General features: G+C 38.9%; 4 protein-coding genes, 1 long non-coding RNA gene and 1 pseudogene across 5 annotated transcripts; 3 read left to right on the top strand and 3 right to left on the bottom strand.

Annotated features, from left to right (window-relative positions):
• Positions 1 to 1,054: 1,054 nt before the first annotated feature.
• Positions 1,055 to 2,752, top strand: LOC116198960 (metal tolerance protein B-like). The gene is made up of 2 exons (XM_031529239.1): positions 1,055 to 1,417; positions 1,569 to 2,752. Exon 2 carries the CDS (start codon positions 1,574 to 1,576, stop codon positions 2,726 to 2,728), a length of 1,155 nt encoding a protein of 384 aa, XP_031385099.1. The 5' UTR covers positions 1,055 to 1,417; positions 1,569 to 1,573; the 3' UTR covers positions 2,729 to 2,752.
• A 118-nt stretch (positions 2,753 to 2,870) lies between these two features.
• Positions 2,871 to 4,838, bottom strand: LOC116198962 (ras-related protein Rab11C). Its single transcript, XM_031529243.1, has 2 exons — positions 4,353 to 4,838; positions 2,871 to 3,675 (listed from the first exon to the last, which is right to left on the bottom strand). The coding sequence occupies exons 1-2, from the start codon at positions 4,518 to 4,520 to the stop codon at positions 3,190 to 3,192; spliced, it is 654 nt and encodes a 217-aa protein (XP_031385103.1). The 5' UTR covers positions 4,521 to 4,838; the 3' UTR covers positions 2,871 to 3,189.
• A 717-nt stretch (positions 4,839 to 5,555) lies between these two features.
• LOC116200636 lies at positions 5,556 to 8,412 on the bottom strand (annotated as a pseudogene).
• LOC116198965 (subtilisin-like protease SBT4.6) lies at positions 8,283 to 9,387 on the bottom strand. The gene is made up of 4 exons (XM_031529246.1): positions 9,227 to 9,387; positions 8,988 to 9,085; positions 8,774 to 8,865; positions 8,283 to 8,659 (listed from the first exon to the last, which is right to left on the bottom strand). The coding sequence occupies exons 1-4, from the start codon at positions 9,326 to 9,328 to the stop codon at positions 8,610 to 8,612; spliced, it is 342 nt and encodes a 113-aa protein (XP_031385106.1). The 5' UTR covers positions 9,329 to 9,387; the 3' UTR covers positions 8,283 to 8,609.
• Positions 9,388 to 13,503: 4,116 nt separating this feature from the next.
• LOC116201243 lies at positions 13,504 to 14,083 on the top strand. The gene is made up of 2 exons (XR_004155846.1): positions 13,504 to 13,605; positions 13,741 to 14,083. It is a non-coding gene; the product is annotated as an uncharacterized LOC116201243 (long non-coding RNA).
• A 3,298-nt stretch (positions 14,084 to 17,381) lies between these two features.
• LOC116200635 (subtilisin-like protease SBT4.5) lies at positions 17,382 to 20,097 on the top strand. The gene is made up of 7 exons (XM_031531464.1): positions 17,382 to 17,635; positions 17,746 to 18,235; positions 18,516 to 18,610; positions 18,723 to 18,938; positions 19,025 to 19,136; positions 19,220 to 19,433; positions 19,514 to 20,097. Exons 1-7 carry the CDS (start codon positions 17,382 to 17,384, stop codon positions 20,038 to 20,040), a joined length of 1,908 nt encoding a protein of 635 aa, XP_031387324.1. The 3' UTR covers positions 20,041 to 20,097.
• The last annotated feature ends 6,762 nt before the right edge of the window (positions 20,098 to 26,859 follow it).

Genomic DNA, 26,859 nt, shown 5'->3' with positions numbered 1-26,859 from the left:
CTAAAGGAGAGTTGCCTCTTGTAACTCTCCTTTAGAGTGAGTCTATAGATAGATATAGATAGGTTATATAGAACGATAGATGGATATATATGAATATAAGATTAATTTTGTTAGTATTATTTATATTAGAACCACGAAATTGAAAAAGAAAACATGTAAAAGTGAAATGGAAGGGGGATGGACGGAAGACTTCTTCAAATTTTATGGCTTCTTCCAATCGCATTCCCACTATGTGGTGGTCGGCCAGATGGGGTCACTTGGGCCTTCAGCTACCACAAAATTAATTATATATATATATACACATATATATATATATATATGTATAAAAGTCAAACTCTGCGGAGCGCATTATTTTTAATTAGAAATGGACGTCCTTAATTTCTATAATGTTTCTTTTTAATTAATAAAATAAAATAAAGATCTCATTTTCTCATAACTCTCGACTACTTTTCGAGACACATGCTATGTTTTCATATGAGAGGCACGAGATTGAGTTGAAGAGCCAATTGTTCTTACTGTTATATACTCTTTGTGCTGGCCCTCACTCAGTTTTTCTGCTATTTACAGATGATCGGCTCACGACACCACTGTCGAAGAAAAAGAAAAGGCAAAAGTTAGTTCGAGTGAGTGAGTGAGTGAGTGCGCGGGATCATGAATTTGCAAGTCCTTTGCAGAGATACGCCAATAGAAGAACAAAGAAATTAGAAGGTTCTCTCAATGGTGCTTGAGAATAGGAGTCATACTCCATTAATCTTCCACGATATATATGATGGGCTTTGGGTCTTTATATATATATATATATATATAAGATGTATAAGAAAACAATGATTGATTGTAGTGCCACTAAGATTTGCACACCGAAAAAGAGAACTCAAAATGGGATTAATTATTCTCCGTGCTAATCCACGTTTGAAACAGTAATAATAGAAACATTGGACGATTGTCATATCCAATCAAAATATGTCTCAATGGAATTAAAAAAATCTCTTATATTCGACCTCCATGTTCTTTTAGGGAAATATATAATTTGAGCCACCTCTGTCTCTCCCAGTAATAATCACCGAATATTTTCTCGACATTGAGAAGTGGTAGGCCGAAGGGAGCACGGCCCGGGCGCCCCTTTGGCTGGTTGTGGAAGCCCAGCCCATTTGAACAAACCGGCCCCTTCTACCCTCCGACAACCGACAGAGGCCGGAAACAGACATTGACGCGCACGAGGGGGCGCGTGGGCCTCACCGCTCCCAGAGTAGGATGGCGACTTTTCCCTCAGATCCTGCCACAGTGAATGGAGATCCCAACATTCCTTAGACGGAATGATTTTAACAGATTTCGATAGCCGCTAACCGATGAAAGACCCGTCAAAGGCCTGCAAGGATTGTGCAAAATCCTTGCCTTGTTGTCCGATCTGCTTCTCGAGGTACGAGCTTTCTTCTGAACGTAATGGAGGTTTGTTTGATTACAGCAATGGCGGTTTTTCTGTTTCCTTCGCGACGGTGAAATCCCATGTTGATAAATTTGGAAGCTTGAGAGTTCTAATCGTTTGTTAAACCTTCTGTTCGATTCTGCAGAGGAGATGGAGGGCGACGGGGAACCTGTCCCGAAGCAAAACCTGAGAGAGATCGAGATTTCGATTGTTTCCGGAGCCGCGCATACTCACGATCACGATCACCTGCTTCTCGATTGCTGCGGTCACGTCTGCCCGTTCTCGAACCGGGAACACGGCCGCCTGGAGTCGGAACAGCGGTCGAAATCTGTAACGAAACTGTTCGGGCTAATGGTCTTCTGCGCAATCGTTATGGTAGTGGAGATTGTCGGGGGTGTCAAAGCGAACAGCTTGGCGATCCTCGCCGATGCGGCGCATCTGCTGACTGATGTCGCTGGGCTGGCGATCTCTCTCTTCGCAGCGTGGGCGTCCGGCTGGGAGCCCACCTCCCGTTATTCCTTTGGGTTCAGTCGGCTGGAGGTCTTGGGCGCCCTCCTTTCGTTGCAGCTCATATGGATGATCTCGGGGTTCTTAATGTACGAAGCAGTTCATAGGATCCTCCACAGGGCCGAGAGAGTTAACGGAAAGCTGATGTTCCTGATCGCAGCATTCGGGTTCTTGATCAACTCCATCATGGTCGTGTGGGTCGGTCATGATCATCACCACCACCCCCACGGTTCCTGCAAACCTGGGGATCATCACCACCACGAGCATGGTGGTCAGGAGGAGTTATGCGCCCTTGCCAAAGGAGGCGATGGAAAAGATGAAGACGAGACTAATTTGCTCTCGGTTTCCACTGAGAACTCGGGGATTCTTAACATAAACCTTCAAGGAGCTTACCTACATATCATAGCTGATCTCATTCAGTCGATCGGAGTGATGATCGCTGGAGCCATCATTTGGGCAGCGCCGAACTTCTTGGTGGTAGATTTGATCTCAACTCTTATATTCTCGGTTCTTGTTCTGTGTACTACGATCCCCTTGCTTAGGAATGTCCTTTCTGTCTTGATGGAGAGGGTGCCTTGTGAGATCGATCTCAGTAGGCTCAAAGATGGTCTGAAGCGTATAAAGGGAGTTAGCGACATTCATGATCTGCATGTTTGGTCGATTACCGTTGGGAAATTTGTTATGTCTTGCCATGTTTTGCCCGAGCCGGGTGTTAGCTCTAGGGAATTACTTAATAGGATTAGAGATTACTGCAAAAGAACTTATGGAATTCATCATGTAACTGTAGAAATTGAATAGCAGTTCGCCGCGTCTTTCCCAACATTCGCATGCTCTACATTAATAAAAAAACTCTACATTAATAAAAAAAATTATCGAACCGTGGGTTTGCAACGATATTAAAGAACGTTATTGAGCAGATAGCAAACTAAACCGAAAGATATGTCAGGAAGAAGGTAATTCATTATCATGGCACAAATGAGAAATCGACGAAACTCAAAATAGAAATCAAGCCCTGACTACCAACTAGCTCTTTTCTGGCATAAGAGAATACCTATAAGAAAGGAAGTACACGGATGGAAAACACAATGCTGAGTCTTCGAAAAAGAAAAGCTTTTTCTAATTTTGATGGAGCTTGTTTTCAAGGCGTAACGAAGTAAGAAGGGGAAAAAAAACATGGATACTCTACAAGTCGCATTCTATATCAAAAGCGAAAATAAGTTCCTCTGTAAGCTGCTTGGCACATTGCAAGGAGACGCCTCTTAGGTAGAACAGCAGCCTTTCTTTGCATCACCTGATGTATCGGCGACATTAATGGTGGTTCCTTGACCAGGAATTGCAGCATTTGCTACAGCTTGTTGTGCTGCCAAGGCCTTCTTTCTGACAATATGGTAGATCTCAGCCAAAATCGTCTGAAATGCTTTCTCGATGTTTGTGGCATCCAAAGCTGATGTCTCGAGAAACGAGAGGCCTTCCTTCTCAGCCAAGGCATGACCATCCTGTTCTTGGACAGCTCTGAGATGGTTTAGGTCGGATTTATTTCCAGCCATCATAACAACTATGTTGGAATCTGCATGGTCCCTCAGTTCACGGAGCCACCTCTGGACATTGTCAAAGGTTTGCCTCTTGGTTATGTCATAGACAAGAAGGGCACCCACAGCTCCCCTGTAGTAAGCACTGGTGATGGCACGATAACGTTCTTGACCAGCCGTATCCCATATCTGCGCTTTCACAGTCTTCCCCTCCACCTGAATTGAGTCGATTGACAACCCGAAATTCAGAATATAACTTTTCACTCTACCATATTAGCTGTGTATCTAGTCAGTAAACACAAGTGCAATAGAATATATTAGACCAGTAAACACTTTTAAATCCAAATATTCGTAACATGACAATCGACAAGCAGAGTGATGAGAAAAAAATGTCTATTGGGTACCCTAAACATCATCTACAAGGATTCCATGGATCAAAACGACCATCTCTTTAGTAGCACAAATGAATATCGAGGGAATGAATTTTGTAGACATTGGTAGCTAATTGATGGCCTGTCCTACCTGATGGGCGAATTAAGACGAATCGTGTATTAATCTTCTTACTCGAATCGATTATCTACGAGTCAGAATCTATGCTTGATAATGCCAAACAAAGTCTCTGACTCTCTTCGTCGTCTTTAGCATCCTAATAGAGATGAATTAACCAAAGCAATCAAAATGACAAAATCAATCATGGAGATGAATCAACCTATGCGTCATCCTAGCTATGTGCATGAGCAAAGAGAGGAATTTGAGAAGCTTGATTTGAGCAGATCAATCTGATGCTCAGGCAGCAGAACCAGACAACCCCTAGGTGATGAATGACGATTTAACTCAAATGAAGCAGCTTAAGCGAATGGATTACACTTGAAGCGGCTCAGCAAGAGCTTTACCTGGAGAGTTCTCGTGGCGAACTCAACTCCGATAGTGGACTTGGACTCCAAGCAGAACTCATTCCTCGTAAACCTCGACAGGATGTTGGATTTTCCAACACCGGAGTCCCCAATCAAGACGATCTTGAACAGGTAATCGTACTCGTGATCCCCCACTCGGTTAGCCATCCCCCACCCGTTCGCCGATCTCCGAAACCCGATCAGATCCAGCCGGCGCCGACTTCAGATCAGACCAACTCGGACGATCGAGTCAAAGAGCTGAGCTCACCCCGAGCGGGGTGGGGAAGGAGATGACCGTAGGGACTGGTGCTCAGGGGAAGAAGAGGAGAAGCACTGCTGCACGGGAAAGCCGGAGCTTCGCCGGAGGGAGGAGGACAGGTGGGGAGATGGCCCGTGTGAACGTACGGACGTTGGTCGAGGAAGGAGAAGAAGGAGTGGGGCGCCTTTTTGAAACGGCCAAACGAGGTGGTGGAGAGATTCTGAATTATTTTCATTATTATTTTTTTATTTAATTTAAATTTAAATTTTTTTTATAGTTAAAGTAATTCCTGTGGAAGGAAACGGCGCCGTTGATAGTTATGTAAGGACAAACGCGTCGCGTCAGAAGGATGCTAAGGTGGCAACTGACATTGTCAGGCTGGCGAATTGTGGCGGGATGGGTTTTATTAGTGTGCTCCCACGACCACGACCGCCTTCCCTGCAATTGTTTTCTGCTGGGCCTCCATCGGATGCGGTCGGGGCGTACGGAAATTTCTAAAATGTATGTCTGAACGACCCTAATAATAATAATAATAATAATAATAATAATGTTACGTTACACGTGAAAGTATATATGCTGAAGGAACAATTATAAAATTGAGGGGAGACATTTTGTGATAATATTGTGTATAATTTGATACAAAAATAACTTCTAATAAGATTAATCATTAGAAGCTAAAACGAGACAACAATTAAAACAATAATACTGCAAAGGCCGTAACAAAGATCCTGGCCGAGTGTTTGAGATCAGTTCATTGGCATAAACTTGCTCAGTGTAGGCTCGGCTACGAGAGAGCGAACATATCCATCAACACTACTTGCCAACACAGCAGAGCATGAGCTACCCGTCCCAATTCGTCATGCTCTGTTCTGGGGATCGCATTGGATTATGGCAGCCATAGACATACGTAACGTAATAAATAGACGTGTTGGTTTCGCTAATTATTAATGAACAAAATCAGTTTGGCGATGCATTCATAAATAGACGTGTTGGTTTCTGACATAGCTTCTTCCGTTGTCTTTCTGATCCTGATAAATATATATACATAGATGGTAAAGCTTATCGTATCTAGGGGTTTCATCGGATTGTCCAAGACAGCAAAACGGATACCCTCCACAGAGGGCAACATTATCATTCGGTGACAAAGGCTTTGGCCCCCCTCCTCGCTAGTGGAAGGGCTTCTGCAAGGGTGGATCCAACTTCACTTGCAGCAAGTGATCATACAATTAATCATACGAATGCATATAAATATGTATCTCGGCCAACGGAATTTGTTTCCTCTTGATTGGTTTTTATTAAGCCTGACCCTGCACCTGCGCATTCTTGCATGAGTCTCTTAATTTAATTTCCTGATTTCTGATTTTTCCACCCACAGCAAGCTCATCGGAGCACGATATTATGTATCTGAAGAGGATTCTGCACTCGACGGTGAAGCACATGGGACACACACTGCCTCGACTGTTGCCGGCAATGCGGTGGAAGGGGCCAGCTTCTTCGGAATAGCTAATGGAACAGCTCGAGGTGGGGTACAGTCTTCCAGGATCGCCATAGGTATGCAATTCACGGGGTCATTGCGAAGGCGATGGAATTTTGGCAGCCTTCGATGATGCGATCGCAGATGGAGTGGACATCATCACTGTTTCACTGGGCAATATGGTGCCTTCTCCTTTTAATGAAGATCCTGTCGCGATAGGAGCTTTCCACGCGACCTTGAAGGGTATCCTGGTGACTCAAGCTGTGGGAAATTTGGGGCCCTCTGCGGAAAAACGATTAAACAATGCGAGAAAATATTCATGAATTCAGGCACTTTGTGGAATTGTGGTAGGATAGGAGTTTTTCAAAGCTGGAGTCGTCCAGGGCCACAGCGGGAAGTGGATAAGCAGAAGCATCGTCACGATCCGCACCCTTCAGGATGATCCCGCGAGCACCAAATGCTGCAGCCTTGGAAGGTCCATCAAGCCCCCCATCGCAGATCACGATTTTCCCAGCCACTTTCTGCATTTCTAGACAGCCCTCATAGCAGGCTCTGCAAATGAAATAATATACATGTGAGTCCTGAATGGACTTTGTCCCAAGGGTTGATTTTCCAATAAGAACAACACGTTATTTCTTCTCTTCATCTTATTGTTGCGGGCACAAGTCGATGGAAAAGGAGAACAATTTATTTATAGGGTAGCAAGATCTACCTAGCAGAGGCCTCGCCACAAGAGCTCGAAACCTGCTTCCCGAACACGAGAGGAAAATAATTCAGAGCTGATGGGAACGAATTAACTGCTATTCCCTGTTTAAACAGAAACGAGTATCAAGAAATCAGAAAGTGGGAAACCAGAATTTCGAGCTATAAGAAGAGTAAGACGAATCCATTATCACTGTCAACATATCCGAACCAGATGCGTAGTTGCAGAGAGCTGTTCCAATGTTGCATTTCCTTTCACGAAAAACTAAGTTGTGAGACGTTTGTAGAGTGAAAACATACAGTTATAACCGTCCCGTTCCCCAGGACAAGCTTGGTGATGAACAGCCGATCTACGGTGCTAGCCGCTACAGTGAGGATCCAAGGGGCGACACTGGTCACTCTTTCAGCAGAAGGCCCCAAATTTCCCGCAGCTTGAGTCACCAGGATACCCTTCGAGGTCGCATGGAAAGCTCCTATCGCGACAGGATCTTCATTAAAAGGAGAAGGCACCATATTGCCCAGTGAAACAGTGATGATGTCCACTCCATCTGCGATCGCATCATCGAAGGCTGCCAAAATTCCATCGCCTTCGCAATGACCCCGTGAATTGCATACCTATGGCGATCCTGGAAGACTGTACCCCACCTCGAGCTGTTCCATTAGCTATTCCGAAGAAGCTGGCCCCTTCCACCGCATTGCCGGCAACAGTCGAGGCAGTGTGTGTCCCATGTGCTTCACCGTCGAGTGCAGAATCCTCTTCAGATACATAATATCGTGCTCCGATGAGCTTGCTGTGGGTGGAAAAATCAGAAATCAGGAAATTAAATTGCGAGACTCACGCAAGAATGCGCAGGTGCAGGGTCAGGCTTAATAAAAACCAATCAAGAGGAAATAAATTCGGTTGGCCTTTCGACCAGATTGGTCGGATCTTGTTGAGATATATATTTATATGTATTCGTATGATTAATTGTACGATTACTTGTTGCAAGTGAAGTTGGATCCACCCTTGCAGGAGCCCTTCCACTTGCGAGGAGGGGGGCCAAAGCCTTTGTCACTGAATGATTCGGACTCGGGATAAGCACCGGAGTCCAAGACTGCGATGATAATGTTGCCCTCTGTGGAGGGCATCCGTTTTGCTGTCTTGGACAATCCGATGAAATCCCATGATTTTGTGGTCTGCACGTAGAAAGTTTGGCTAGGAAACACTGAGAATACTGTTGGGAAAAATCCATGGGCTTACTTGAGACTCGGGCCCATCCGCAACCCAAAAACTTAAGCCAATGGATTGCTAGACCATTATCTCTTATAAACCTATGGATTTCCTCTCAATTTTTCCATGTGGGATTACTTCCATCACCCGCCCTCATCATTCTCCATATAGGAGAGAAACCGGCCCAACAATTCCCCCCATTCTCGACTATATGGAGGACTTCGAGCCGGCCTTTTTACTTCCGGACTCGGATACCAATTGTTAGGTCACGGCCCAACAATTCCCCCCCATTCTGGACTATATGGAGGACTTCGAGCCGGGCTTTTTACTTCCGAACTCGGATACCAATTGTTAGGCCATTCACTAGCCACGAGTTCCACACTCGGGCCTTGGCGCGGTGTGGGTTTCCACGCATAGCGTGTGCACTTCTCCAGGATCGTTACCTTGGGCTTTGATACCACTGTTGGGAAAAATCCATGGGCTTACTTGAGACTCGGGCCCATCCGCAACCCAAAAACTTAAGCCAATGGGTTGCTAGACCATTATCTCTTATAAACCTATGGATTTCCTCTCAATTTTTCCATGTGGGATTACTTCCATCACCCGCCCTCATCATTCTCCATATAGGAGAGAAACCGGCCCAACAAATACTTCATCCTTGCCTGAAATTGATTAACACAATCCACAGAAACATATGTATCACATTCACGGCAAACGATGCAATCACCTGCTCATATAACATCTCAGATACTTTGCAGATAAGAATGCATACTTACTGGCTAGCTTCTGTGCCTCTTTTTCAGTGAGCTTAGCAGCAAAACCATTAATACTCCTTTGGTAGCTTCTGATGAGTGAAGCGGAAGCGGACCTGTGAGACAAAGAAAGATGACCATTCAAGCGGATGAAAACCGAGAATATTAATAGCTAGGAAAAGAGAAATGTGGCCAAGGAAAATATATGGTTTCCTGGGAGCTAATTAATGATCTTTACCTCTGGTCCTTGACAACTTGTTGCAGCAAACTGAGATGCTGAGAAGTCGGGGAATATGTTTCAGTTGGATTAAGAGAACCGAGGTAAACTATGTAGACCTGCCGAGATTAAATTACACAAAAAGCAGACAACGAACACGAACTCAGTTGCCGTGCATCGTTTCTAAAGGTCTCGGGATAATCAAATGTTGTGCTCATCATTGTATCGTGAACACGAGGGGTTGTTCCAGCGGCGCTCACCTTCCTGTCTTCATCCTTGGGAAGGCATATTCCGTGGTTGATCAAGAGGAACACGACAGACAAAATGCAGAAATGCTTGAAAAGTGCATCCTTGGCAGCCATTTTTGTTTGTTTGTTTGTTTGTGATTTTCGGTTCTGCTAGCTGATGAGTGATATCATTACCGCCATCAAATATATATACATATAATGATTTGACCTCATAAATGCATCTAAACTGATTTAGATATGAACACGTCGATAGGATAAGAATTTACCATATATATATATATATATATAAATATTTATCAGAATCAGAAAGACAACCTTTGTTGACCTTCATAAATGCATAAATGCATTTAACAACACGTATTTGACCTATATAAATGCATCGCCAAACTGATCTTGTTGATTAATAATTAGCGAAACCAACACGTATTTTTATTAAGTTACTTACGTCTATGGCTGCCTTAATCCAATGCAATCCTCAGAACAGAGCATGACGAATTGGGGCGGGTAGTTCATGCTCTGCTGTGTTGGCAAGCAGTGTTGATGGATATTTTCGTTCTCTCGTAGCCGAGCCTACACTGAGCAAGTTTTGCAGTATTATTGTTTTAATTGTTATCTCGTTCTAGCTTCTAATGATTAATCTTATTAGAAGTTATTTTTATATCAAATTATACACAATATTATCACAAAATGTCTCCCCTCAATTTTTATCGTTGTTCCTTCAGCATATATCCTTTTCACGTGTAATGTAACATTGTTATTATTATTAGGTTCGTTCCTCCATACATTTTAGAAATTTCCATACGCCCGACCGCAGCCTATAGAGGCCCAGCAAAAAACAATTGCAGGGAAGGCGGTCGTCGTCGTGGGAGCACACTAACAAAACCCAACTCAACTTGCTAACCCAAGGAAATAGCTAAGTCAGAAAGTGGAATCCCATTAACAACAATAATTTTTGACCTTATAAATGCATCCAAATTGATTTACATACGAACATGCCGATAAGATAAGCTTTACCATATATGTATATATATTTATCAGGATCAGAAAGACAACGGAAGAAGCTATGTCAGAAAGGGGATTCCCATTAACAACAATAATTTGACCTTTATGAATGCATCGCCAAACTGATTTTGTTCATTGATAATTAGCGAAACCAACACGTCTATTTATTACGTTACGTATGTCTATGGCTGCCTTAATCCAATGCGATCCTCAGAACAGAGCATGACGAATTGGGACGGGTTGCTCATGCTCTGCTGTGTTGGCAAGTAGTGTTGATGGATATGTTCGCTCTCTCGTAGACCATTTTTATGCTGGTGTGGGCCGAAGACCATTTTTGTTTTTGGTATATCTTCATTAGTAGAATTCTCAAAGACTGTTTAAACTTCATCTTTCTCTTAATTGGCAATTGGCATGGTTCTTTCCCTCCCCCCCCCCCCCCCCCCCCCCCCCCCCCCCCCCCCCCCCCCTTTTCTTGACTTAACTCTGTTTGGATATGATTTATTAGGGGGAAGGGAAGGGAAGGGAAGGGAAGGGAAGGGAAGGGAGGGAAAGAGAGGGTAAAAATTAATCTCGTTTTGATATAACCTAATAAGTGGAGAGAAAGGACAGGAAATGGAAAAATTAGTTATATTCGAAAAATTTCCAGTGGACGAACTTTTAATTATTCTTTTCACCTCCATTCGACCCCAAATATGGGTTTGGAGGGGAATCAAGGTAAATAATTCCCCTTCGGTCTTTTTCCCCTCCATTAAAATTGTAAAACCAAAAAAGGGGTATCTTTTTCCTTCCCTTCCCTTCCCCTGCCCTCCTTTACCAAACATAGTGTTAGACTAGAGATTATTAACCAAGCTTCAATAGAAATTAGATTAAAAATTCAGTAACTTTAAATTTTAAATGATACAAAAATATTATCTTTCTCTGTGAAAAATAGTTATATTCAATTTATCATAAATATTTTGATTTCAGTGCCTAGGATTTGGTAGTACTTATTAACTGCACGAGCTCTTGGTTTGAGCTTAGGCCTTCATATTGAATTTACTAGAATCCGCAGATTTGATACATGAGTATGAAATAATTCTGCTTGAAATACATAATTTTATCAAGATTTGGCACTTGAATTGAATTCTTGTATTTTATGGATTCAAAACAATAGTATCAAACAGTGAACTTATTAATTATTTGCAGGAAATATTAAAAAATTAATAGAAAAATCAGTTATTCGTCCAAAATATGCCCCTCTTCGCATTCCTCATTTCTGTTTTTTTTTTTTGGAAAATGACTCAGTAAATCATAAACTTTATACTTTTTAAGTTTTTATACTTTATCACAAATTATTTTTTCTGTAAATAATACACAAATTGTCGATCCATTATACATTTTACCATGGCGTTAGTTTTTCCATCAATTTTAACTGGTGTGCTGGCCTGGCACTTAAAGGTGCCATGTGGCGCACACAAATTGGTTGAGTGGTACCCGCATAAACTTTTTTTTATAAACAAATCTGACAATTAATAAAACAAAAAAGTGCCAAAAAAAGGGGGGAAGGGGTCGATCAATGGGGCTTGCCGCCGGCCATCACCCCCAACTGGGGTGGCCGATGAGTGGGGCCTCGCTACCGACCACTACCCCCTCAGTCGGGGTCACCAACCACCATATTAATGACTGGAGACCCCAATCAAGGGATTGGTGGCTGGCAGTGAGGCCCCACCGATTGGAATTGGCGGAATCCCCAAACTCTGCTCGGAATTGGGGATTCCCCCAATTCCGATTAGTGGGCCTCACCGGCAGCCACCACCCTCCACACAGGGTCGTCGGTAACCACCTTTTTTTTTGCAATTCTTTTTTCAATTTTCAAATTTATTTTTTGAAAAAAAAATTATGTGGATCCCATTTAACCAATTTGTGTCCCCCAACTGGCACGGTTAAGCGCTATGTCAGCGCCCCGGTTAAAATTGACGAAAAAAACTAATGTCGTAGTAAAACATATAACGGATCAATAGTTTATGTATTTCTTACAGAAAAAATTAATTTGTGATAAAATATAGAAGAAGTGTAAAGTTTGTGATTTATTGAGTTATTTTTTCTTTTTTTTGGCCTTATTATCCTATTTGTTTACTACTTTCGCATGGAAAATTAAGGAGGGGAGTTGACTGTTATTTTTGCCTATTTCTAAGAAAATGTAACTGCAAGACGATTTGATACTCTTGGCACTATATTTTGTGGGACATATAGTAATTTTCTCAATTATTTGAGATTCGTTTAGAAATGAATTCTCTTTATACTTGAACGAATATAGCTGATTTTATAATTTTGTGAGATTGATTGTTGTTTTCTGGCTTTTCAAGGCCTTTTTCAAAAAATGAAGCTAATATAGTAGATTTTATTGGTCAAAGATTTCGATTGAATTTTATATTAATATACTTAACTTTTCGTATTTCAAAAGATTTTGATTAGAGAAAATTAGTCACTGAAGTTGTGGAGATTTGATTTGAATCTTTGCAATATAGTTTCTTCTTACCTTATTTTTCAAAAAAAAATATTTCAAATTAAATTTAGTCATATATACAATAATACATTTTGATTGATAACAAATTAACGATTTTCAAATTATAAAAAAATCATAATTACATTACTTTATTATATGTCCAATGCACAGACTCAACCAATAATAATAATAATAAATAAATAAATAAATAAGTAAATAAATAATCAATTAATTAATTTTAGTATGATAATGATAGAAATGCCAAAAATTAGGTAATAATTTATTTTCCCCTCATCCTAATAAAATAATGGTATTGATGGGGAAATAAATGCAAAATATTTTTATAAGTTTGAAATATTAGATGGTATTCGTCTTTGGTCTTTTTATATTTACTGCTTTCGTAAGGGAGGGAGTGGACTGCTATTTTAGCCTGTTTATAGAAAATGGTGCATGGGTGTAAAATTAACAATTAATAATATTTTATTAATTTTTAAAATTATCACAATTAGTAAAATAGTGCAATATTTTTTGTCATGTATTTGATCCGCGTTCACCGTATCATTCTATATTCTTATTCCAAAAAATTATTAATATTTTATGTCGATCACTCGAGGATTAATACTTATTCGCCGCATTTATTATAATTTATTGATACTTTCTCACATCGCATAGTAATTTTTTTATTAATCTTTTCTTTTTGGAATAACTGATGCGCATTTTTTTGGTGATAACTCACATGTATTTCATTGATAAACAAACAGTAATTTATCTTTCCCCATACTATAAATATATCCATGCTCACATCTGAAGGATACGCAAAATTCATTTCATTATCATCGAGCAAATTGAGGTTGAGTTGTGTCTATGAATCCCTGCATCCCTGGTAGAACCCGGTGTCCTCATGGTGAGTTCGTTGGGTCTATTTAATTTTAAATAGCAAGTTGGGTGATCGTGACAAGTTGTATTTGCTGTCCTCCTTGTGATTTCGATTTATTTCAGTCCAATTCAATTCAGTTGTAACAAGTTAAAATTTTGATAGGGAAGAATTGCTGGCCCGAGCTGTATGGGACAAGCAGGGAGAAGGCATTAGCTGTAATAAAGCGAGAGAATCCAATGGTGATGGCCTCCATAGTCAAGGAGGGAACCCCTGACATTATGAACTACTGCTGCGATCGTGTCTGGGTCTGGGTCGATAACTCTGGTGTCGTTGTTAGGGTCCCTACTATTGGCTAGCTAAAGCTAAAGATCATGCATGTTACCAAATGAATCAATAAATAAGTTGCACCTTAATTAGAGGCTTGGTTGGATGTGATGAGTTGAGATAAATGTTCTATGAGGAAAAATCATATATAAAAATCCAGCCGAAATGAATCCTAATTAAACTGGCCTCAGTTAATCTAAAAGTCGGCGTCCTCATCTCCTTGAATGACTTTCATATCGTTATCAACACGTACGTATGTATGTATACAGGTTTTCAGTACGTTGGAATGCCTAGGCCTCTCCCACTGCACTTTGGGTATCCCAACCCACAATGTGCATTTTCCACGGGCCGGCATCCGTAGATCCCCTCGAAATTAATTGCGAATAATCTGACATACCCTGTAGAAGAATTAATACTACGTACATGCACAGTGAAACTGCATGCGCCAAGTGAAGTGCAGCTTCTCATGTAGTTGCTTACTTCTCTTCGCAGGGCCGAACATTGAAATTCCTGGCATGAGAAAGTACCCATGACATATATTTCCTGGAACCATTCAACTTCCAGAACTCGCAGTGGTTATCGCACAAAATTATAGCCGCTACCAATATGCTGTGCAGCCCGATGTAAGAGCCGCGGGCATAGATATATTGGCAGCATATCTATCATCTTACAAACCTGCCCTTGACAATAAAAACGGAAGTCATGAAAAGAAGTCTAACGTTTAATGTCATGTCAGGAACCTCAATGGCAGCTTGTCTCTATGTCATTGGCCGATGCAACAGCGTGGGTGAAATCATTTCAACCTGGCTAGCTAGTCTCCTTCTTGCGTTGAAAATTATCGAATATTGCTTGCCTTTCAAGGAGCCAAGAGCAGGCCAACAGCAGATCAGCTCAACTACCCATCTCTGCTCGTCATGCTCTGTTTTGAAGGTTGCCTTGAACTAAGGCAGGCATAGACGTAACATGATAATATACAAAAATGTTAAATCCTCCTAAGTGGTGTGCCTAAGATCCTCCTAATTCAAAATTTTGCTCACATCTAGCGAAAATCTTTGGATATTGTATAAATTACAAATCATGCAATTGTGAGTGGGAATTTTTTGAATTATGAGGATTTTTAGATTGATTATTGGGTGGATATAGGAAGATTTTGAAATAGGAGGATTTTGTAAATTATGAATGAACATAATCAGTTAAGATGCATTAATAAAGGTCAAATTCTTGAGAGGAAAGGCTATTAGTGCAATGGCACAAAGCGCCAACCTAGAACTAAGAGGTCACGCGTCTGATCCTCATCAGTGGGACTTATATCTATCTATTTCGCTTTATTTTCTATCTTTGTATTAGGTTCATGGGCCTCCCTTATGACCGAAGAAAGATCATTTTCTTGTGGTTAATTGAAATTGCTTTCTAACATAGCTTTTCAGTTTTATTTTATATTTTCTGGATAAAAATAGGTATATCTGGTAAAGCCGCATAGACATGTTCATCTAAATCAGCTTGGATGCATTTATAAGGTAAAATTATTAGCATGATTTTTCTTGCCTCTTTAGAAATCTTTCAGCATGTGTTACATATTTAAAGGTGGGGATATGAAGCATAAATCATCACTTGCTGAGTGTCTCACCAGTAGCAGAACGAAAATTCACAAGAAGGGCCACCGAGGATGGATTTTTCTGGCTTTCTTGCATTCTCTTTGTCGTGTTCCTGTTGATCAAACAATGTAATATGCCTTTCCCAGGATGAACACAAGAAGGCAAACCGTGGACCGACCCTTTTGTGTTCATGATACGAGGATGAGCGCAAGATTTGATTATTCCATGTCCTTTACAAAAGATATGCTATAACTAATTTCATGTTTATTGTCTGCTATTTCCTTGGGGTAGCAAGTTGAGTCGGTGATGCGGCAGAAGACGTGGCGAGTTAGTACCTTGAGAAAAATAGGTTCTGACGACCCTGTCTCGAGGGAAACGGCCTCCGGAGCAAAACTCACAGTTTTGCTGTGATTTTTCGATATTTAAGGCAAATTCCATCGTTTAAGGTCTCAAACAGACAATTTTATATTATTTAGGGCGTTTTTGCAATTTTAGAAAAGTTTATGTTTTTCGTGCAAAAGACCTATTTAAGTTTTGTACAACCCTACGGTTGAAGACAGTTAATTGACAAAGTCTACAGCCCCCCTCCTAGAAATCCTGCAAGGGTGGCACCAACTTCGCTTGCAACAAGCCTCCATATCTGATGAAACATCAGATAGTTTACTTTTTTTCCAGACTTCGCAGGCAGTGATCTGAGATCCACATCAAAGAAGCCAGCGCACCAACTGTTCAATAGATTCTTGCACATAGATTTAAGACTTGTCAATTTGCACTTGAAGAACTTGATTAATCTCAGTAGACAGATACACATCAAATGACATGTTTGGCAACCACTTTTCGTTTTTCCAGAGTTAGCAAATGGTTCTGCACCCCAAATAAATTCCGGAAAATCCTCCTGGGAACATAATATCTCCCGATATCAAAGGTTTCCAGAAAATCCAAGTATGGTCACCGCTTCAGTGAACCTGCACCAAATTCCGGGCAGATAATGAACATATTTGGCCTGAAAAGACTTTTAGTAAATGGAATATCAATCAATGTGGGATTACCCTATATTAAGTTTCCGAAAATGTTAATAAATGTTTTATTTCCAATTCTGCCAAGTTAATGATTTGTACCACATGCAATGAATATTAAGCTGTAATTAAAAAGATACTTATTTTAATTTGTTTCCAGATTGTGGGAATCGTGATGTATTAATTGAATGGTCTCCACCTGAGTATAAATCATCATTCTTCATTTCTCATCATAGAAGTACGAAAATTCACAAGATGGCCAGGGATGGATTCTTTCGCATTTCCTGCAGTCTTGCCTTCATGTTTATGTTGATTAACAGCATATTATGCAGCGCCCAGGATGATAAGAGGAAGGTAAGTATTGGACCTACCCTTCAGTGTTATGATGAGAACAGGATATCAATTCCGTGTTCAATACAGCAACTTCATATTTATCTTCGGTTTTGTGGGAGTAACTGAGTTTCGTCAATCTTGACAGGTCTATATTGTGTACATGGGTTCCGTTCCGACTGAAACATCGGGAATCTATTCCCCGACTGCTCATCACCTCAGTTTATTGCAGGACATATTCGGGGACGAGAGGTAGATATCATTATTTTCCAGCGGGGAACTATTTTCCCTGGCAGGGCCTTTTTTCGTGGGATCGAGTTTCATAAACTTGAAATAACCTCTTTCTCTGCCTCACAGCTCTGCTTCCACCTCAATCGTCAGAAGCTACAAGAGGAGTTTCAATGGTTTTGCTGCTAGGCTTACGGAGCAGGAGGCACAGAAGCTAGCCAGTGAGTGTTCTATACGATATAATTTCACATAAATTCACTATAATACTACATTTACGTATTCAGATCGGTTTCTACTAATTCTGTGATGGATGTCAGGCAAGGATGAAGTATTCTCGGTGTTTCCTAGCCAAACTTACCATGTCCAGACCACTAAATCTTGGGACTACATCGGATTACGCAGTACCGTAAAACGGAATCCCACTGTGGAGGGCAACATTATTATCGGGGTTATTGACTCTGGCGCCTATCCTGATTCTGAATCCTTCAGTGACAAAGGCTTCAGCCCCGTTCCTAGAAAATGGAAGGGCTCCTGCAATGGTGGCAGTAACTTCACTTGCAATAAGTAATTATACCCCCGGATTTCACACCACAATAGAATGTTATTGTTCTTGTTTTTTTTGTAGATAATCTTAGATATACATGTCTGTCCTGATTCCTAACTTTCCAACCCAGCAAGCTCATTGGAGCAAGGTATTATGTAGACTTAACCGCGGTCGACGATTCAGGCCATGGTACCCACACTGCCTCAACGGCTGCTGGCAGTCCGGTGGAAGGGGCCAGCTTCTTTGGACTAGCTAATGGAACAGCACGGGGAGCCGTCCCATCCTCCAGGATCGCTGTCTACAAGGTATGCGATTCAACGGGTGGCTGTGACGGATATGGCATTTTAGCGGCATTCGATGATGCGATCGCAGATGGCGTGGACATCATCACAGTCTCTCTGGGTGGGGATACTCCTTCTCCTATTGACCAAGACCCCATCTCGATAGGATCCTTCCATGCAATGAAAAAGGGTATCCTGGTGACTCATTCTGCGGGAAATAGTGGGCCTATGCCGCAAACAGTGACTAGCGTTGCCCCTTGGGTCCTCACTGTGGCAGCTAACTCGATAGATCGGAAGTTCATCACCAAGCTTGTCCTCGGGGATGGAACGGTTTTAACTGTATGTAAACCCTACTCTTCACTCTGTTTCCTTTTTCATGAAATTGTATTACTACGTCAAATTCTTTCCCAGTATGTCTTCACTAAACATCCTGTCCTAGTATGTCTTCACTAAACATTTTGGTCCCCCTTTTTTTTTTCTTGCTCGACCACATATCGTGATACTGGATCAACTGAGGGGGACAACCACCCCTAAGATATATTTTCATTTTTGCCTCCGACCGATTGAAATTCTGGGTTTGCTCTCTCTGATATTCAGATACCGCTTATTCTTGCAACAGGGCATTGCAGTGAATTCATTCCCATCCAGTCCGACCAATTCTGCTCTTGTGTTTGGGGAGCAGGTTTCAAGCTCTTGCGATGAAGCCTCAGCTAGGTAGGTCATGTTGCCAAAATGCGTTCTTAAAAAATTGTTTCTGCATAACCTCTGCTGCAAAGAAAGTTTTAGAGTTCGGAGAAGTTGTTGTCATTCCGCACTGTTATTGTAGAACCTGCACGGAAGGCTGTTTAGATAGGCAGAAAGTTACTGGCAAAATCGTGATCTGCGAAGGCTCCAAAGGAGCTCCCGAAGCTGCAACTTACAATGCTAGCGGGATCATCTTGATGACCATGAGACCCGATGTCGCTTCGCCTTTCCCACTTCCCGCTGTGGCTCTTGACGACTCCTCGTTTGAGAAACTCGTGTCGTATCACAGTTCCACAAGGTGGTTGATTTCATGAACGTTCTCACATCCTTTAAAGCATTCTTTCTCATACACCGTTTGAATTATCTCTGAATGGTGCTCCGTAGAAATCCTCAAGGACGGATATTGAAGGGCGAAACTGTTCCAGATCCTGCTTCCCCTGTGACCGCTTCCTTCTCTTCACGTGGACCGAGCGTGATGACTCCTGATATAATGAAGGTATGCATAATTTTCTGAGCAATTCTAAGTTTCATAACTTAGTGGCTGTCATATGTATTTTATGCCTTGAGTATATCTTGCAGCCAGATGTAAGTGCCCCTGGCATAGATATTTTGGCTGCATATCCTCCAGACGTGCCACCGACGAAAGGAGGTGGGGATGACAGGAGTGTGAGATTCAACGTTCTTTCTGGGACCTCAATGTCGTGTCCCCATGTGGCCGGTGCAGCAGCATATGTGAAAACATTTCATCCTGACTGGTCTTCCTCTGCTGTTAAGTCAGCTCTGATGACAACAGGTAATTTCCCGCAATCTTCTCTGTAACGATAACACTGTCCTGAAGCACAAATGTCTGACACCCCTTTCTCACTCGTGTAGCTTCAAAGATACGTGATACTACTACAAAAGGAGGTCCTTCGGGATTTGAATTTTCTTACGGTTCAGGACAAATCAATCCCTTGAAGGCTGCAAATCCGGGCCTAGTTTATGAAATCACCAAGGATGACTATGTGAACTTACTGTGTAGCTTGGGCTTCGATGTAAGAAGCATAGATAGCAACAGCACTTGCCCAAAGGGAGCCAAGAACATCACAGAGGCAGAACTCAACTACCCTTCTCTAATTTTTAAAGCGCCTGTCTCGAAGCCCTTCAAGTTGGCCCTCAACAGGACCGTCACAAATGTCGGGCCTCCAACCTCGACCTATAAGGCCAAAGCTGTTAGCGCCTCTAACGTCAACATCACTGTGGTTCCTGAGGTCATTTCCTTTAAGTCCATCTCCGAGAAGAAGTCTTTCATGGTCATTATTTCGGGGAGTGGGTTGAAATCCGGGACACAGTTGTCTGAAGAGGTTCTTTGGTCTGACGGCGTGCACAGTGTGAGGAGTCCAATTATTGTGTATAATTAACAAAAGACTCAGAACAATTGAGCTTCTTAATAAATTTCTTTGTATTCTGAAACCTCAGTGAACTCCATTTAAAGCTTCAGGGAAATCCTTTTACAAACTGGACATGCTGCTTCAGGAGTAATCAAACCTCCATATTCATATGGGTTATGGACTTCTTTAAAGTTTCGATCACTTGCCCATAAAATTCAAGAGAGAGAACTTTAGGTCAGTATATTTTTTTTACCCACTTTGCACGGGCAATGATCTGAGAAAACCAGCATGCCAACTGGTTCCGTCTATTCTTGAACTACTTAGGAGGTGCAAGAGCTTAAATTTCAGACTGATCAAATTTGCACTCTAAGACATAGACTCAGTAGACAGATTTCCATCAATCTATAAACAGAATTGTCTGAAAGAACATGTTTGAAATGCCAGTTTTCATCTTCGTTTTTTTTTTCCAAGAATCTGCATACGGTTCTTACCCCGAAATGGATTTGGCAACATCCCTTCCGGAAACAGCGTATCTCACGATGCCAAAAGCAGCGGAGAAAGATATTGAGGGGATGGGGCTGCCACTACCCTCATCCAGGGTTGCTGGTGACCTCCGAGGCCACCGGCAATCTCTGATTAGGGGTAGCGGCTGCTGGCTACAGCCCCCAAGTCGAGATCCAGAGGTCGAACCTGTGGGATCTCAATTTGGGGGTGGGGGCTGTTTGAGTGTGGGCACTACGTGGAATATATATATAGCTTGAAATACTGCGCCTGTTTCGAATGAAGTTCAAGAGCACTTAACACATACGGATTGAAAAAGAAGTCCGAGAACATGAAATGGTAAAGGATTTCTCCCATTTCTTTGCTTCCGTTAATGTTTGTTTTCTTTCTTCTTCCGCTTTTGAACTTTCTGTACCGAAGATTAATTAAGCCCACCCTTTTTCGGTTGCTGCCTCATGTTTTGTTACTCCGAGCTCTCCAAAAACACGGTTAAGTGCCAATTAGGTTGTTATTGTTAACTGACGGTTGAAGTAATTAATTTGACTGGGTGATAGCAAGAACTGGGACCGGTTTCTCCCATTACTATGACAAATTTGACCGGTGTGCTGGTCGCCGGCCACCCCACAAGGTGGTGGCGGCGGCCACCAGCAGCAGACACAGCGCCCTTTCAGTCTCTTACTCCGTTGCTCCCCCGAACCCTTAAAATTTGTTTTTCTCACTTGAATTCCCACGCAATGCATAGGTTCTCTCACCTAATATATATATATATATATATGTATGTATGTATGTATGTATGTGAAAGCAAGATACGAGGTAGAACCAACCAGATGGCCTCAGAATACTCTATTTCTGAATGAAATTTTCTCGGTTTGTTGAGTTTTTAAAATTTTAAATTATCTTTTATTATAAAATTAGAAAAAATCTTCCAATTAATTTTGGGTTATAATATTCTATTTAAAAAAGACCAAAATATCATGAAATCTATTGGATGCTATGGTGATCTCCAATTGAAGGCAATATGAATTTTCTGAAAGGAATTTTCTAGGTTTTTATTTTTTATTTATGGAATTATGTTTAATAAAAAATATTTTTTATGATATCTCATCATAAAATCTGATTTCTTGATTTCTTTAATTTATGATTTTTTAAAATTTTAAATTATCTTTTATTAAAAACTAGCAACAAAAATTTTGAAATTATTTTCAATTATAATAGTCAATTTTAATAAAACCAAAATATCATAAAATCTTTTGGATACTATAGTCATTTCCAATTAAAGGTAATATGAATTGTCTGAAAGGAATTTTCTAGGTTTTTATTTTTATTTACGGAATTATTTTAAATAAAAAATATTTTTTATGATCTCTCATCATAAAATTTGATTTTTTGATTTCTTTAATTTTATGATTTTTTAAAATTTAAAATTATCTTTTATTATAAAACTAGCAACAAAATTTTTGAAATTATTTCAATTATAATATTCAATTTAAAAGAACCAAAATATAATAAATTCTTTTAGATACTATGGTGATCTCAAAATGAAGGCAATATGAATTTTCTGAATGGAATTTTCTAGGTTTTTATATTTTTATTTTCGGAATTACTTTAAATAAAAAAAGATTTTTTAAAGATATCTCATCATAAAATTCGATTTTTTTATTTCTTTAATTTTTATAATTTATATAACATAATGAATTTTAAAAAAATAAGAACATTTTATTACATGTATAATAATCTTGAATTTTTAAAGTAAAAATTAATATTTCATCACATAAATATTGAAAACAAGGTACGAGGTAGGCTCGATGGCCTTAGCGCACTCCGTTTCTGAATGTAATTTTCTCACTTTTATGAGTTTTTAAAATTTTAATTTATCTTTTATTATATAAGTAGCAACAAAATCTTCTGAAATTATTTTCGATTATAACATTTCATTTTTAGATACTATGATGCTCTCCAATTGAAAGTAATATAAATTTTCTGAATGGAATTTTCTAGATTTTTATTATTTTTATTTTCAGATTTATTTTTAATAAAAAATATTTTTTAAAGATATCTCATCATAAAAATCAATTTATTGATTTCTTTAATTTTTTTAATTTATATAACACAATGTATTTTAAATAAATAAGAAGATTTTATTATATGTATAGATATCATTTAATAATCTTGAATTTTTAAAATAAAAATTAATATTTCATCACATAAATATTGACATAAAAAATAAATATATATTCATACATAATATAAATATATTAATAGATATCCTCAAAATACTCGGTTTCTGAATGGAATTTAATAAGCACATATTAGTATATATATTTTGAAATGAATATTCTAGGTTTTTATTTATTTATTTTTATTTTCAGAATTATTTAACAAAAATTATTTTTTAAATATATCTAATCATAAAATCCGATTTCTTGGTTTCTTTTATTTGTTAATATATATATAAATAATGTATATTTGAAATAAATGAGAAGATTTTATTATATTTATATGATATTATTTGATAATCTCAAATTTTTTAAATAGAAAATTAATATTTCATCACATCAATATTAACATCAAAATAAGTACAATATATTTTCTAAAAGGAATTTTCTAGTTTTTTTATTTTTTTATTTTTATTTTAGGAATTATTTTTAATATATATATATTTTAAAGATATCTTATCATAAAATCTGATTTCTTGATTTCTTTGATTTTTATAACTTATATAGCATAGTGTATTTGAAATAAATGAGGAGATTTTATTATATGTGTAGATATTATTTAATAATCTTGAATTTTTAAAGTAAAAATTGATATTTCATCCCATCAATATTAACATGAAAATAAGTATATATTAGTATATATTAGTATATATATTTATACATAATATAAATATATTAATATTTGGTTACGTGGACAACCTTCAATATATATATGAATAAAAGTTATATATAAATTATATGTTTTTATAGATATCCATTTTTAAAAATTTGATTAGATAATATTTTATGGATATAGATATATATGAATTATATTTTCTTTTCAAAAAATAAATCAAATTTGCTCACCACAAAAGGAAAATAAATCTGATTATATTTTATATATATTCTATATGATAGTTATAAACATGAATCATCATACACATACACATGAGCCAATTCGCTCTCAAACAATACGTCTACAACTAGAAATGAGCTCTTAAAATGTATACAAGTGAGTTGATTAAATTTATACTTTTATTTTTTTCTCTCATTTTTATCGTAATTTTTCATGTTTTTATTTGTTCTCTAATTTTTGCTTTTTTCTCATATTCTTTCTCAAAATTGGTGATGTGAGTTTCATCTCTCGAAAGACTACCTCTATACACAAACTCTCATAAAATAAGTTTGTCTACCACTAAACATGAAATTGTTTGTTTATTTTATTATTTTTGTTTCACTTATGATTCTTAAAGGAATTTTTCTTTTTAATTTTTAATTATAATTTCTTTTCATATTGGAGTACTATTTCATGCAATGCACGGGCTCCACGATTAATATATATTAGAACAAAGCACAAGCCGAATTCTCATGTTGTACATCATCAAAAATAAAAATAAAAATAGAGATCTCTCGCTTTGTCACATCATCAATTATGTATTAAGGAAATTATTTATCAATGGAATACATTTTAACACAATGGTATATATAATATAATTTCATATCGACAACTATTTATAAGTAGTCGGAAAATACATATATCCGGCTGCTCACAGTGTTATCAGAACCGGACCGGATATCGAACCGGCTGAGCTATGGGTTCATGGGTTTACGGGTTCAACCGGGGGTTCGATGGGTCGGACCGCTTGTTTAGTTATAAAATAAATAAATATTTATTATTTTAAGAAAATAACATAAAACACAAAAAATAGTAATATAAATTAAGAAAAACAGGGGCCTCTGCTCTACTGGTCATAATAAAATTGATCCATGAATCACTTCTGTTCAACTGCAGTTCAGAGGAGTAAAGTAAAGATCGAAACTTTTCTACTCAACTGAGCAATAGCTCGAAAGACCAATGAAGGGTATATTGCAACAATCATCGAGGGAAACAAATACCAGTTCTAATAATTACTAATCCCAATTGAAATAGACTCCGTTGAAGATATGCAATTTGCAGTAGAAAGAAGCACCCCTGAAGCCGAGAATTTGAATCTAAACTATCGTAAACAAACATCAGCTCTCCTCTCCACGAAAAAAGGAACTAAGAGCTAAAGCCATATGGAAGCAGAGGAACAAGTAAAAATTCACTTTTGATAATTAGATAGAAGCTTACATGATCTGAAAGTTAGTCCAGAGGATGTTGTACTGGTGAAAAATCTTCAGCCGTGTCAAACCAGAGGCTGTATCTCTCTTCTCTACCAGCGCTTGTGCTCCCGTTCCCGTAAATGTTAGAATGGATTCTCCAATATTTCCCTCTTATGTTGCCAAAGAACTCAAATCGATTTCGTCATGGTTTTTCTCGTATGTATCCCCATTCGACATCTGCAGCCACCCAAGACATGTTTAACACCGGAATAGTGGGTCGATCGACACAATATTCCTCAAAATCACAGGCCCCAGTAACAAGTGATTAGGAACTAGTAAAGATCCCGAGACACAAACCCAGACCTTGTCGTCACCCATTTTGCCACAAAAAAAAAAGGATTAAGTTCAAGAAGGAGAAAAGGAAGCTTGAACCTCCTCTGCTCGATCAGCTCAACAAAGACGGACCAGACGGTGAGAGAGGCGAACTGGCGAAGAAAAGATTGAACTGATGAAGCCACCGATGACTAAACTTGGGCGTGTAGACCCATGTACCTCCGACCGACTCTCCCGCTCATAGACGAAGCCGGTGACCCTCTCGACGGAGCTCTCGAACCGCAACGAGGCCTGCTGCTCCGGCGCCGATGACGGCTACGTATCGAGACGTGTATGGTGGGGGAGGCTTGGTCAAGGTGTGGACTGCAGGGGCAGCCATTGCGAGGGACCATGAAGATCCGATTGAACTGAAGAGGGATGAAGACTAGGTTTTCACCTGATCTCCTTCAATTTCGCCCAATTTCCTTCAATTTCGCCCGATTTCCTCTAAAAAATGCTGAACCCATGAAACCGGCCGGTTCGATTGGGTTCGATGGGTTTACCCAAAAACCGGCCGATTTTTTGGGTTCACCGGTTTTTTTATGCATTTTGGGTTTTTTAGCTAACCGGACCGGTCATAGGTCCGGTTTCCGGTCCGACCGGTCGAACCGCCCGGTCCGGTCCGGTTTTGATAACACTGGCTGCTCATATGTGATAAGTAAATTAAAAAAACAATGAAAGTGTCCTATAAAAACAACACGCAATCTTTCATTATAGAAAATACATATATCATATCCGGTATGATACGATGAAATATGTCTGTAATTTTTATATTGGTAATTGTATATATCTGTAGCCGTTTACATTATATGAACATATACGTCGGTTGCTTACGTACAAATTTACATTATATATTGGCAACTATATATATAGATGGTGTTTACATCGAAGCCGAAACCATTGTATCTTCATTTGTAAAGACGTGTGGATGTCTTTGCGAACTTATATATATTGTATAATGCGTTGCATGCTCATCCATTATCAACACCAATCTTACGTTAGTCATTTCAAAATGGATTCATCAGATTCTGAGTTTATTATTTTCATTCGATTGATATATTTGACTCACATATTTTAATTCAATTTCTTTTCTTACATGCTTACATTTTTTTGGTTTATCTATGGCATAATAGATTTTAAGGTGTTATAATGCTCTATTACGTGTTAGAAGAATTAGGATCTAGAAAAGATACACATATAGATTGTTTTATTTATTTAGCTATCTTCTCATAATTTCTTATATCTCAAATTTTACAATAAATTTATAATTCTTATATATATATATATATTTATAACTTTTTTTATTGGAGTAATTTAAAGTTTTATTTGTATGGTCTCGAGCAACGCTCGTGTATTCAGCTAGTTTGTATATAAATAAAAATTTTGGCCTTAATGAGAAAATATATCAAACGTTTTTACCTCAATTTAATACTTATCCCTAAAATATAAAGGTGTAATTACCCTATACGAAATTTTCTTATATTAAATTACAAAAAATGTTTTGGCCTCATTTGGTAATTATCCCTAAAATATCAATCTGGCATTAACTTGTACTAAATTTCCTTACATTAAATTTCAAAAAAGGTATATAAATTTCTATTTCCAATTTGGCCAACTTAACAATCTGGTGCATTTTGATAAGCAAACAATTGGTCAGCATGCAATGAACATTGAGCACTAATTAAATAGATGCAGG

Source organism: Punica granatum, chromosome 3, assembly GCF_007655135.1.
Source record: "Punica granatum isolate Tunisia-2019 chromosome 3, ASM765513v2, whole genome shotgun sequence".
Classification (NCBI taxonomy): domain Eukaryota; kingdom Viridiplantae; phylum Streptophyta; class Magnoliopsida; order Myrtales; family Lythraceae; genus Punica; species Punica granatum.
The sequence above is the reverse complement of the archived record's forward strand: the minus strand, read 5'-3'. Positions and strand labels throughout refer to the sequence as shown.

Bases quoted from the DNA above. Each gene is read 5' to 3' on its own strand.
- LOC116200635 (XM_031531464.1), top strand. From the start codon at position 17,382: ATGTCAGGCAAGGATGAAGTATTCTCGGTGTTTCCTAGCCAAACTTAC. The intron at 17,636-17,745 runs GTAATTATACCC...TTTCCAACCCAG, and splicing joins AGTAACTTCACTTGCAATAA to CAAGCTCATTGGAGCAAGGT. The intron at 19,434-19,513 runs GTAATTTCCCGC...TCACTCGTGTAG, and splicing joins GTCAGCTCTGATGACAACAG to CTTCAAAGATACGTGATACT.
- LOC116198965 (XM_031529246.1), bottom strand. From the start codon at position 9,328: ATGGCTGCCAAGGATGCACTTTTCAAGCATTTCTGCATTTTGTCTGTC. The intron at 9,086-9,226 runs GTGAGCGCCGCT...TAATCTCGGCAG, and splicing joins CCAAGGATGAAGACAGGAAG to GTCTACATAGTTTACCTCGG. The intron at 8,660-8,773 runs GTAAGTATGCAT...AATCAATTTCAG, and splicing joins AGAGGCACAGAAGCTAGCCA to GCAAGGATGAAGTATTTGTT.
- LOC116198962 (XM_031529243.1), bottom strand. From the start codon at position 4,520: ATGGCTAACCGAGTGGGGGATCACGAGTACGATTACCTGTTCAAGATC. The intron at 3,676-4,352 runs GTAAAGCTCTTG...GACTCAATTCAG, and splicing joins TCGCCACGAGAACTCTCCAG to GTGGAGGGGAAGACTGTGAA.
- LOC116198960 (XM_031529239.1), top strand. From the start codon at position 1,574: ATGGAGGGCGACGGGGAACCTGTCCCGAAGCAAAACCTGAGAGAGATC.